The sequence below is a fragment of the Rhinoraja longicauda genome, chromosome 10 (genome assembly GCF_053455715.1).
Source record: "Rhinoraja longicauda isolate Sanriku21f chromosome 10, sRhiLon1.1, whole genome shotgun sequence".
Lineage (NCBI taxonomy): Eukaryota > Metazoa > Chordata > Chondrichthyes > Rajiformes > Arhynchobatidae > Rhinoraja > Rhinoraja longicauda.
Window position 1 is genome coordinate 5642672 of NC_135962.1, and position 13380 is coordinate 5656051.

Consider the following 13380-nt stretch of genomic DNA (forward strand, 5'->3'; position numbering starts at 1 on the left):
CCTACCCCTGGTTCTGGACTCCCCCAACATCGGGAACATTTTTCCTGCATTTAGCCTGTCTAATCCCTTAAATTTTTTATATGTTTCTATAAGATCGGCTCTCATCCTAAATTGCAGTGAATACAAGCCCAGTCGACACATTCTTTCATCATTTGTCACTTTTATTCTAGGATGGTGTTATCTTGCACCTGCACAAATATATCTGAGTCTTGCATTAGATGGCTATTGGATGCAATGTATTTGAATATCATATATCTTCTGATTTGATTATTATTCGTCTGTGTAATTTGATGGATAACAAATGGTTAATTGCTTAATCTGCTTTGAGGCAGCTTTGATCTGTGGGGAAGTTACAGGTGAGATAATCAGAGTAATACAGCACGGAAACAGGCCCTTCAGCCCAAATTGGACCATGCCGAATAGGCTGTCTACCTGAGCTAGTCTTATTTGCTTGTGTTTCCCCATATCCCTCTAAACATTCCTATTTGTGTACCTGTTTAAATGTCCAATAACTTTAGGCTATAGACTGAAGAACAAGCTATTGTGACCATTGCTTTAGTACCTAAAATGTAAAGTTTCATGATTAATCCCCTCAGGTCACCGCTCTTAGTGTTGTAAATATTCTGGTAGAAATGGTACCCACCTCTGCACATTTGTTTGCAGATATTTAATATATTAACTTCACTGTAATGCCCTTAGTCTGGATGTCTTTGCAGCCGCGTGACTTGATGCAAAGGGATTGGTTGGGTAGGAACTGCCATGACTTGGATGTGAAGTGAGGATTGGGATGTTGGAAGAAATTAGACTTCTGTGCAATGTTATTTAACTGATCCATCTTCTGTATCTTTGATAGGACTGGTGAAAGATGCTGCCCGGCCATCCTACTGGGTGCCTGACCACGAGATCACTGACTGCTTCTATTGCCGAAAGGAATTTACCGCAAAGATGTCGAAGCATCACTGTCGAGCCTGCGGGCAGGGTTTCTGCAATGAGTGCTCTCAGAACAGGCGCCCCGTCTCCTCCCGGGGGTGGGATCATCCCGTGCGAGTCTGCATCAGCTGCTACAAAAAGGCAGGGGACCTTTGAGCAGCACAGTTTGGAAGATCAATCTAACACTGAATTTTAATTATTTATTACATATGCATGACATTTAATGTGGGATTCAATTGTTAATACTGTTCCTAATCTTGCCTATTCAAAAATGTTTACTTTTTAAGGCTACTGGGTAAAAATAACAGGACCACAAGAGGTTATTGATCAAATCCTTTTCTTCTGTAGAAGGCTTCAATTCTATTCTGTTCATTTATTGATCTTATTCACTCATTGTGAATTACCTGTATATTATGTCTGAATGAACTGCTCTTAATTACATACAAATGACAAGTAATGGCTTGTTCCAGTGGAAAATATTTTAGTTTTAATATCAAATCCTGATTTAAGATTAGAAACTTTTCAGTGACAGTAGCAGGCAAGCATATTTCAGAATGTCTAATGTTGGCACCACCAATTATTTAATAATCATCTTTTGTTAATGCCTTAGTATTAAAAGATAACTGTTTTTGATTGTAAATAAAATACTTGTTCATTGCATCTTATTCTCCTGCTATCTGTGGATTTAAGGCAGGCTGACTCATTAATCATTCAAACAGATAAGCAGCCTGCTGCGTGAAACACATTTAAATACATAAATCACTTTGCAGATATATGGTCATATCAGAAAGGAGATGTGGGGTGGGTATGCCATTATATTATATACTTACGGCAAGCAGGGACTTCTTGTATTTTGGTTTGTAATCGACATTGCGAAAATGAAACGTGACTATCAGCTCCATGCGTAAAATGGAATCCCTTCCACAAATGCAGAACTAGAATGAAGTCTTAAATTTTAATTGAACACTAGACCAAATGGACCAGTTGGGCCCAAACCTCTCCTGCATTGGTGCAGCACCCTCTCCTCCCCTTCCCCTCCCCCCACTCAACCCCCCCTTATCCTCCCTCCTCCCCCCCCTCCCTCCCTCCCTAGGAGATAGATTTAAACTTTAAAATGTGAATAACTTTAAATATATAACACCGATTTCAATGAAACTTCTTCCATTAGCACCAAAGGGACGACGGTGAGTAAGGTGGGCCTAAAATTGCTGTGCTATCGTGTACCGTTTTGGCTGTAGTTCAGGAACAAACAAACAAACAAGAGTTTTAGTATATATCTGTACCCATTCCTCGTAGAAGGGGGGAGGGTGTGACTGAGGAGCCTACTCTCTCCTCCCCCACCGCCACTCTCACTCTCCTCCACCCCCCCTTTCCCCACCCCCCCCTTTCCCCCACTCTCTCTTCCCCCCACCCCCCCCCCCCCATTATCTCCTCCCCCAGCCCCACTCTCACTCACCCCCTTTTCCCCCACTCTCTCTTCCCCCCATCAGGTGCACCTCTGCTTCTTCCCAGCCGTGAAGAGAATGTATCATATTTCTATCGCAATACACCATTTTTAAGATGTTACCCTATTATAAAGTTTCCAGTAAAGCCAGGCATTGTCACAAAAGCGGCCTTTGTGAGTGTAAGGGTATTGCAGGTCACGTCAGCTGTCGGGCCTGACGCCACACCATTGGGATTCCTAAATCGTTGGAGAGCAGATATCAGTATTACTGCTTTACCTACATTGTTTTTTTTATGATTTATGCACAAGGACATTTGGATCCCTCTGCAGTCTCCCAATGCTTTCATAATAAGCAATTTTCTTGCAAAAATAGACAATTTCACACATTCCCACATTATACACACCCCAAAACCTAGCCATCTCTTTAGCGCCCCCTCCTGTTTTTATAATAATAATAATAATAATACATTTTATTTATATAGCGCTTTTCATATACTCAAAGACGCTTTACAGAGATTTTGAGAACATAGGGAAATTAATAAATAGATAAATAAGTAAATAAATAAATGAACAGAGAAAGGAGACAGTAGGTGAGGTGACCTTCAGTGGTTGAAGGCAGTACTGAACAGGTGAGACTTCAGCGATGTTTTGAATGTGGTGAGTGTGGGGGAGTCTCTAACGGTTTGGGGTAGTGAGTTCCATAGGGTGGGAGCAGCGATGGAGAAAGCCCTGTCCCCCCAGGATCTGAGTTTAGTCCGGATGTGGGGGGATAGGAGATTGGCAGCGGCAGAGCGGAGGGTGCAGGTGGGAGTGTGCCTGTGGAGGAGGTCGGTCAGGTAGGATGGGGCCAGGTTATGGAGGGCTTTGTAGGTTATGAGGAGGATTTTGTACTGGATTCTCTGGGGGATGGGGAGCCAGTGGAGTTTATAAAGGACGGGGGTGATATGGTCACGGATCGAGGTGTGTGTGAGTAGACGGGCAGCGGAGTTTTGAATGTATTGAAGTTTATTGATGATTTTTGAGGGTGCGCCATAGAGGAGGCTGTTGCAGTAGTCCAGACGGGAGGTGATGAAGGCGTGGATGAGGGTTTCTGCAGCTGTGGAGGAGAGGGATGGACGGAGACGGGCAATGTTTTTGAGGTGGAAGAAGGCTGTTTTTGTGATGTGTTTGTCGAAGGAGAGGGTTTGATCAAGGATGATTCCAAGATTCCGGATGTGAGGTGAGGTGGATACTGGGAGACCATCAATGTTGAGGATGAAGTTTTGGGTGGATTTGGTGAGCATTTTTGGACCAATGATGATGATTTCAGATTTGTTGCAATTGAGTTTGAGGAAGTTTGATTGAAGCCAAGATTTTATTTCAGTAATGCAGTTTGTCAGTGTAGAGTGTGTGGTGGAGGAGATTGACTTGGTGGAGATGAGGAGCTGGATATCATCGGCGAAGCAGTGGAAGTTGAGACCATGACGGCGGATTAATTGACCAAGGGGGAACAGGTAGAGGATGAAGAGGAGGGGGCCAAGGACTGAGCCTTGGGGGACACCTTGGGGGAGGGGAGCGGTGGGGGATTTACAGTTGTTAATGGAGATGAACTGGTGTCTGTCAGAGAGGTAAGATTTAAACCAGGATAGGGCTGTGCCGGTGATGTTAAGGGAGGTTTCAAGTCGGGTGAGGAGAATGGAGTGATTTATGGTGTCAAAGGCGGCGCTGAGGTCAAGTAGGATGAGGATGTTGAGGTTGCCAGCGTCGGAGGAGAGGAGAATGTCGTTTGTGATTTTGAGGAGCGCAGTTTCAGTACAGTGGTTTGAGCGGAATCCAGATTGGAAAGTTTCATACAGGTTATTGGTAGAGAGGTGGTATTTTAGTTGGGAAGCTACAGCACGTTCCAAAACTTTGGACAGAAAGGGTAGGTTGGAGATTGGTCTGAAGTTGTTTGGGGTGTCAGGGTTTAGACCAGGTTTTTTCAGAATGGGGGTGACAGCAGCGATTTTGAGGGATGGCGGGACGATGCCAGTGGACAGGGAGGAGTTTATTGTTGCAGTGATAAGTGGAGAGAGAGCAGGAAGGCAGGCCTTGACAAAGCTGGAGGGGATGGGGTCCAGAGAGCAGGTGGCAGTTTTTATTCCTGTGAAGAGGTCAGAGAGGTCGGTGGTGGAGATTGGGGAGAACTGAGGCAGGGGCTGACAGGATAAGGGGGGGCAGGTGGTTTGAGGGGGAGCAGGTGCGTTGGTGGTTAAGGTGCTGTAGATGTTGTCTATTTTGCTTTGGAAGAATGAAAGGAAAGTGGTGCATTTGTCAACTGTGAATGATTGGGAGATGGTGTCCAGGGGGCTGAGGAGTTTGTTTATTGTAGAGAAGAGTGTTTTGGGGTTTCCGGAGCCAGAGTGAATTATTTGAGAGTAGTAGGTGGAGTGGGCATGGGAGAGGGCATCTTTATAGTGCTGTATGTGGTCTTTGTAGGCTTGGGAGTGAATTGTGAGACCTGTTTTGTTGCGGAGTCTTTCAAGTTGACGGGCATGAGTTTTCATCACGCGGAGTTCAGGGGTAAACCAGGGAGCAGAGTGGGTGAAGGAAACTGTTTTGGTTTTTATAGGTGCAAGCTGGTCGAGGCAGGAGGAGAGAGTGCGGTTGTAGTAGTCAGTGAGGTCAGAGGGGCTGTGGAGGTCAACGAAGGGAGAGGCGGACATTATTTCAGAGAGGGAGGATGAGAGCGAGGTAGGTGAAACAGAGTTCAGCTTGTGGAAGTTTATTTTGCGTTTTTGCTTTGGAGCTGGGGTGGGAATGTTGACGGACATGGTGATGGCTAAGTGATCAGAGAGGGTGGGGTCGGAGCCAGAGAGGTGATGTAGATTTAGTCCAGTGGAGCAGACAAGGTCCAGAATGTGCCCACGGTTATGGGTGGGAAAATTTACGTGTTGAGTGAGGTTAAAGCAGTTGAGTATTTCAGTGAAGTCAGCGGTTATTGTGGAGTCAGTGGAGTCCATGTGGATGTTGAAATCACCGAGGAGGAGGATTGAGGGGGAGAGAGAACAGAACTGGGTCAGAAAGTCAGAGAAGTCAGAAAGGAATGATGGGTGTGGTTTGGGAGGGCGGTAGACAACTGCCATGACTAATTTTGTGTGGCCAGAGAGTTTGAAAGCCAGGTGTTCAAATGACGGAGCAGATGAGATGGAGATGAGGTTGATCTTGAAGTCCTGTCGGTGAATTACGGCAATCCCACCACCTCGGCCTTCCGAGCGTGGTTTATTGATGTAGGAGTATCCGTTGGGTGTAGTGAGGTTGAGTGAGAGGTAATCCAGAGGTTGTTGCCAGGTTTCTGTCAGACAGAGGAAGTCCAGTTTATTTTCCAGGATGAAGTCATTTAGAATGAGGCTTTTATTGTTGAGGGACCGGATGTTGAGCAGAGTGAGCTTCATGTTGCTTTGTATGGTGTGGATGGACACGGGTGATTTAGCCAGGGCTTGTAGACAGGGGGCACGCTCGTGTGCGTTGTTGTGATGATGTAATGGACGAGTGGAAGTCCGATCAGCTGACCAGAGTGTAGGGATTGAGTGACCGGTCTGGGAGTAGACAAACTTGTGACCGGAGCCTCTGTGGATGTATTTGGGTCGTCGTAGAAGTCCGTGGTTGATGATGGCAGAGATGCATGGCGGAGTGGAGTGGTTGTTGAGCTGGAGCAGTCTCGCAGCAAAGTACTTCAGTGCCATGCCAGGCAGGAGCGAAGGAGCATAGAGCCCAGAGATCAAAAGGTCACAGCAGGCACAACAGGCTGATCCAGAGCAAGGCCTATGAGGATCGAGGAAGCTGAGCAGCCTGAGGGTTAATACTGAGCTGAGGATGTGCAGGCAGAGGAGGTAGCCAGGCAAGCAGGCAAGCAAGCAGGCAGCCAGGCAGCTGTTAGCGTTAGCCTTAGCGTTAGCGATTTGATGACGTCAGCGCTAGCTGTCAGGTAACCCACAGGGGAGCAGTCCAAGCCAGCAGAGACAGGAGCACAGACAGGAGTGAGAGGTCCAAGGGTGCGGAGTCCAAGGGTGCGGAGGCAGCAGTGGAAGAGCTGGGCAGATGATACCAGGTCAAGCAGAAGGATTAGTTTAAGTAGAGGGATTTTTTCAAATCTGAGAAATCTTTTTAAAAACGGCAAAATTAATCCAAAAATAGAAGTGGTGAGAAGCGGCGAACAAACAACGCCAGCGTCCTCTCACGTCACTTCCGGACGTACTTCCGGAATGTACTTCCTATTCATCTTTGCACCTTTAATCTTTTCACTTAACAAGAAGTTGGCACCTCCAGCAATTCCTATGGCATAACTCTTCCTGCCTTGCCAACCAAAAATAATCAGTTTGAAGAAGGGTCTCAACCCGAAACATCACCCATTCCGTCTCTCCAGAGATGCCGCCTGACCCGCTGAGTTACTCCAGCATTTTGTGTGTATCTTCGGTGTAAACCAGCATCTGCAGTTCCTTCTTACACATTCAATTATGTCTTCACTCTTGTTAGCGAGCCGATCTTCTACTGATACTCACATCACCCTACAGTCAGCTTTTATTTTATGTAACAACTTTTGATGTGCCATTTTATCAAGTGCCATCTGGAAATTTAAGTTCAGTACATCCGCTGCTTTCCTTTTATAAACACCAAGTGTTACTTCTTCAATTCCAATAAAATGGCCAAATATGTGTGTGCTAACTTTTTAGTTCCAATCTGTAACATGCAAGGGCGATGGCGATGCAGATTTCTGCTTACCTGATGTATTGTTCTTGAGCACAACAAATAACTTTCCAACAGCAAATCGGTATCAAATTTACTTTTTAGAAATGATCTACAATATGTAGCATGAACAAATAATTTTTTTCACAACCATTCAACAGGAACTGTCTAGGACATCATCTGAGAATAAAGTGAAGGCTTACTGTACACCTGATTTAATTGCTCCAACAGACTCTAACTCACTAAAACAGAGAATGAGCAAACTGTTCCTTAGTTGGTGACGATTCTTCAGTCTGAAGAAGGGTCTCGACCTGAAACGTCACCCATTCCTTCTCTCCAGAGATACTGCCTGACCCGCTGAGTTACTCCGGCATTTTGTGTCTACCTTCGATTTAAACCAGCATCTGCAGTTTTTCCCCCCTATGATGTTGGAACTTTTCATCGTCCAAGCTGGTCAGAGGTCGGTCTTATATGTGTAGTGATAGAGGTCCTGTTTGACAGCCATTAACAGTCCAGGTACACCTTTGCTCCCTCCCAGTCGTGCAGAGAATGCAATGCTGGGAATCGAGTCGCTGCATCCCGAGTGAGGAGATGGGATCGTTCGAAGGAGACAACCGTCTTTCAGACTCCAGATTCGGGTGTAATGATCCTGTCCAACTGGAAACAAAAGCAGGGATTTAAAAAAAAAAAATCTTTAAAATATCTGTGAGAGATATATTTCCTTCCAATTTACTTTCCTCACAGGAAATTTATAGCAACTAAGTCTTTCAATGCAGTTTGTTGTTCCGGCAGTTTTTAGATCCTTCCTGTAAGAGGCCTTGAAAGGAAATCATTTGGAGTTAAAAAGCAATAAGCATTGGGAAGGTGTCTCCAAAGATTGTTCTTGCCACCGTTTCTTGAACTTGGCTCATTCTGTTTCCAGTTCTCTCCGGTAAATTACATTTTAAACAGAACATTTGCATTTCAAATTCAGGTCAGCACATGTTTCTGTGTTTAAGTTTCCATGGGACATTAGAATGTACGTGACTTGGTTACAACTGACTTGGTTAATCTACTTATTTCTGTACCAATATTATGGATCTTCAAACAGAGTAAATGGCAATTTTTAAAGAACTATTACATTTGTGCAAGATTCTTTAACCCTCGAAATAACCAAGGGAATCTTGAGGCGTAAGGCATAGACTTGGTTAATCTCTTTGGATAAAGGCTCAGTTTTGCCCAGATCAGTGTGGCTTTTGGCTTTCCGTTTCATCTTTTGAGCTCTTTGAAGATCAGGTGAGAACCATGATCCTTTTTACACTATATTTTACCTACTAAGTACTTATCTCAAATACCATGCGCTACAGATCCATCCCTGGTTTCTTTTGTTAGTGGGCAGTAATTTTTCACTGTTAAAGGAAAACAATGAGGCCTTGTGAATTATGGCAACAAGACACTTGTGGGCCATGGAGTGTGAGGGTATGGGAAGCATTTTGGGCGAATGTTTCCACCGTTCCCAATGGAAATAGCCGGGGCCTCTCCTTGCTCTGAATTCAGTTGGGCAGAGCTGTGCTGTGATCATTACAGGACCTGTGCACAAAAACTATGTCTCTACTGTGTCAATAGACGGTTTCCCCAGACCTTGCAGCAGCACCACATGTGGACTTAGTCTCCGAAAACACCAGTTCAAACCTCTCTGCCACCTTGGAGATGAAACATTTGCTTTCATTAAGTGCGGCACGGTGGCGCAGCGGTAGAGTTGCTGCCTTACAGCAAATACAGCGCCGGAGACCCGGGTTCGAACCTGAGTAGGCACGTTCTCCCCGTGACCTGCGTGGGTTTTCGACGAGATCTTCGGTTTCCTCCCACACTCCAAAGACGTACAAGTTTGTAGGTTAATTGGCCTGGTAAATGTAAAAATTGTCCCTAGGATGGTGTTAATGTGCGGGGATAGCTGGTCGGCGCGGGCCGGGTGAGCCGAAAGGGCCTGTTTCCACGCTGTATCTCTAAACTAAACTAAACAAATTAAATTCTGGTTTGCTATTTTAACTAAAATTAGAGAAAGCAAGACTTGCATTTCTGGATCATGTTTTGCCAGGATGTTTTAAGATGCCTTATAGCTGTGAAGGATGTTGGAGGCGTTGTACGACTTGAAACGTGGCAGCTAATTGCACAGTACAACCTGCCATGTACTGATCAACTGATAATCTATGTGAGTGAAGTTGCTAGAACGTCAGTGTTCCCCGCTGCTCACCGGAAAGCAGTGCATGTCATCTGAACACTCGCGTCTCTCACAATCACCCGGTCTTGCAGTGCAGCATTAGCCTGGGTCTCTGAACCCACGACCCTCAGGCTTGGGCAACATTGCTGCCATCTGCAGCAGTGCCTACATAAATCACCACTGGATCCCTCTGGATCCCATTTTGCCAGTCCCTGCCTCTCCTCCTGGAGCATGTAATGTTCCCAGCACCGGCTATGAGACAGTATAGGGGTCACCCACTTCCTTGGAGTCCCGTTTGTGAGATTTCTGGGTAAGAATAGTTTGTTTCTAGCCTTCACAAAATAGTTACAATACAAACAGAGGCCATTCGGCTGTCCGCTTCATATTGGGTCTACAAAACTACCCCAGACTTCTCAGTCCTGCAAATTCCTTCCTTTCAGATACTTATCCAGTTTCCCTTTGTAAACCCTGCAGCAGTGGTTGACACTGCGTTCCAGTTACCAACCACAGGCTGTAGAAAGAGTAAGAGTAAGAAAATAACTGCAGATGCTGGTACAAATCGAAGGTATTTATTCACAAAATGCTGGAGTAACTCAGCAGGTCAGGCAGCATCTCAGGAGAGAAGGAATGGGTGACGTTTCGGGTTGAGACCCTTCTTCAGACTGATGTCAGGGGGGCGGGACAAAGGAAGGATATAGGTGGAGACAGGAAGACAGTGGGAGATCTGGGAAGGGGGAGGGGAAGAGAGGGACAGAGGAACTATCTAAAGTTGGAGAAGTCGATGTTCATACCACTGGGCTGCAAGCTGCCCAGGCGAAATATGAGGTGCTGTTCCTCCAATTTCCGGTGGGCCTCACTATGGCACTGGAGGAGGCCCATGACAGAAAGGTCAGACTGGGAATGGGAGGGGGAGTTGAAGTGCTCAGCCACCGGGAGATCAGGTTGGTTAATGCGCAGCAAAATACTCCAGCATTTTGTGAATAAATACAGGCTGTAGAAAGTATCAAGTCACTTTTGGTTCTTTTGCCAGTCACCTTCAATCCCCTTGTCAGTGGAAGTTTTTCTCTTATCAGTGCTCTGGAGGGAGTGCGCTCTCAGCCCCGTACAATCCTCCTTACATATTCACAACTGTACAGCCAAATTCTGCTCTAAGCCCATTTACAAGTTTGCAGATAACACCACCCTAATGGGCCAGATCTTGAACAATGACAAGATGGAGTAGTTTAGTTTAGTTTAGAGATACAGCGTGGAAACGAGCCCTTCAGCCCACCGAGTCCGCACCGACCAGCTATCCCCACACACTAACATTATCCTACACACACTAGGGACAATTGTACATTTATACCGAGCCAATTAACCTACAAACCTGTACGTCTTTGGAGGAGTCCACACTGTCCAGCAGTCACCCATATACTAGTTCTATCCTATACACCGGCAATTTGTTTTTAATGGAAGCCAATTAATCTACAAACCTGCACATCTTTTGAATGTGGGAGGAAACCAAAAATCTCGGAGCAAACCCACGCAGGTCACGGGGAGAACGTACAAACTCCGTACAGACAGCACCTGTAGTCAGGATGGAACCCGGGTCTCTGACGGTGTAGGACAGTAGCTCTACCGCTGCGCTACCGTTCCAAAAGAGATAGCTTGGTAACATGGTGCCAAGACAACAACCTTTCCCTCAAAATCAGCAATATGAAGGAGCTGGAACGCGAGGTTGTGTACATGTAATTTACATTGTAAATTTCCCCGGTGTGGGACGAATAAAGGAATATATTATGTAGCAGCGCTCCACGTTGGTCAGCCTGCTATTTATTCCCCTGCTTTTTTTTCTTCTGGGAGTGGAGGACATGCCCAGATAGACCTTCCGGACAAGTCTTGCTGCTCTGTATTTTGCATCTCTGACATTCTTTAGTCCATGTTCTCACTCTAACTCCTCCCATTCATAGTCTTGATTACAGCTTACCCCTATAGTGGTGTAATGAATCTCATGTGGATAGGGTGGTGAAGAAGGCGTTTGGTATGCTTGCCTTTATAAATCAGAGCATCGAATATAGAAGTTGGGATGTAATGTTAAAATTGTACAGGGCATTGGTGAGGCCGAATCTGGAGTATGGTGTGCAGTTCTGGTTGCCAAATTATAGGAAGGATGTCGACAAAATGGAGAGGGTACAGAGGAGATTTACTAGAATGTTGCCTGGGTTTCAGCACTTAAGCTACAGAGAGAGGTTGAACAGGTTGGGTCTTTATTCTTTGGAGCGTAGAAGGTTGAGGGGGGACTTGATAGAGGTTTTTAAAATTTTAAGAGGGACGGACAGAGTAGACGTGGGTAGGCTTTTCCCTTTGAGAGTGGGGAAGATTCCAACAAGGGGACATAACTTCAGAATTAAGGGACAAAAGTTTAGGGGTAACATGAGGGGTAACTTCTTTACTCAGAGGGTGGTGGCTGTGTGGAATGAGCTTCCGGTGGAAGTGGTGGAGGTAGGCTCGATTTTATTATTTAAGAGTAAATTGGATAGGTATATGGATGGGAGGGGATTGGAGGGTTATGGTCTGAGAGCAGGTAGATGAGACTAGGTCAGGGAAAGTGGTCGGCGTGGACTGGTTCCGTGCTGTAATTGTTATATGGTTATATGGTTATATGGTTATATGGTCACCTCGGTTTTACACTACCACAGACATACTGCTCTCCCATGATCCTGTAGGATAGTGTTAATGTGCGTGGATCGTTGGGTGGCGCGGACTCAGTGGGCCGAAGGGCCTGTTTCCGCGCTGTATATCTATATCTAAAAAGAAATTCCTTACAGTTTAATGAGCTTCTTTTGTCCCCTTCCCAATGCCGACAGAGGTTGTCAACCTGAAGTGTTAATGTTTCCCTTCCCACAGATGCAGCCTGACCTGCTGAGCATTTCCAGCAGTTTTCTGTTGCATTATAAAAAGGAGGCACATACCCGCTAAAAGAACCCCCACTTCTTCGTTAACATGAATGGGGAGCAGAGCGTGCTTGTTGTGATGGCCATCATACTGCCTGACGCATCCTGCAGTCCTCAAATCCCAGAGCTTAATCTGCAGATTTGGAGAGGAAAGAACACCACCAGTTGCATTAATTCCTTGCACGTGAATAATGTACCACTTCTTAACAATGAAAAGTGAGACCATGCCCGGCTGTGAACTGCTTAGCACCCACTTGCAGGAGGCCGTTTGCCATATGGGATCACCCCCGTGTATGTGATGCAGGCCCAGTGCCAGGCAGCTGATCAGCGTGCTGGGACCCCCCAAAACAAGTGGCACAGGATCTCAGCCACGATTTTCTCTTTAGTTTGACAAATGGCAGAGTACTTTGAAAAGAAAAAATGTGTTGGAGGATGGACACAAAATGCTGGCGTAACTCAGTGGGACAGGCGGCATCTCTCGAGAGAAGGAATGGGTGACGTTTCAGGTGTAGATCCTTGTTCAGAAGAGTCTCAACCCGAAACGTCACCCATTCCTTCTCTCCAGAGATGCTGCCTGTCCCGCTAAGTTACTCCAGCATTTTGTGTGTGACCTACTAACTGTTATACTCAATACTCTGACTGATGAAGGCCAATGTGGCAAAAGCCTTTTTGACTATCCTATCTACCTGCAACTCCCCCTTCAAGGAATCGTGCACCTGCACACCTAGATACCTCTGCTCATGGGTAAAGCAAATGAACTTAGAGTCTGGGTCAGTCCATGGAACTATGTTGTGGCAATTACAGAGACTTGGTTGCAAGGGGATAGGACTCAACGTCCCAGGCTTTTGATATTTCAAACGTGATAGCGAGGGTGGTAAAAGAGGTAGAAGACTTGCCTTATTAATCAGGGAGAATGTCACAGCGGTACTCAAAGAGGACATACTGGAGGGTATGTCTACTGAGGCAATATGAGCAGAAATTTTGTACCACATGCAAACATCTTCCTAACTTGCTTTCTGCCACTGAGGAAGAGCTCAAGGATAAGAAAGGTGCAAATGACTCAAATGGGATTATGTAGATCTTTCAATAGTCAGCGTGAGATAGGAGAACAGAATTGTAGACAGATTGTGGAAAGATGTAAAAGCAACAGTCATAGTAAGTGACTAACT

The 13380-nt window shown here is 45.7% G+C and overlaps 2 protein-coding genes across 8 annotated transcripts in view; one reads left to right on the forward strand and one right to left on the reverse strand.

The window, feature by feature from the left end:
* The window catches only part of zfyve1 (zinc finger, FYVE domain containing 1), a 41199-nt gene extending 39615 nt beyond the window's left edge, over positions 1–1584 (forward strand). For both annotated transcript variants that reach the window (XM_078406131.1, XM_078406130.1), the window contains exon 11: positions 854–1584. In XM_078406131.1, the coding sequence (XP_078262257.1) occupies positions 854–1086 (233 nt within the window). In that variant the 3' untranslated portion in view covers positions 1087–1584. The remainder of the gene's footprint in view (positions 1–853) is intronic.
* Positions 1585–5477: 3893 nt separating this feature from the next.
* wdr21 (WD repeat domain 21) overlaps positions 5478–13380 on the reverse strand; it is an 80114-nt gene continuing 72211 nt past the window's right edge. For all 6 annotated transcript variants that reach the window (XM_078407056.1, XM_078407057.1, XM_078407058.1 and 3 more), the window contains 2 exons: positions 12230–12344; positions 5478–7735 (listed from right to left, as the gene is read on the reverse strand). In XM_078407056.1, coding sequence (XP_078263182.1) covers positions 7533–7735; positions 12230–12344 — 318 coding nt within the window. In that variant the 3' untranslated portion in view covers positions 5478–7532. The remainder of the gene's footprint in view (positions 7736–12229; positions 12345–13380) is intronic.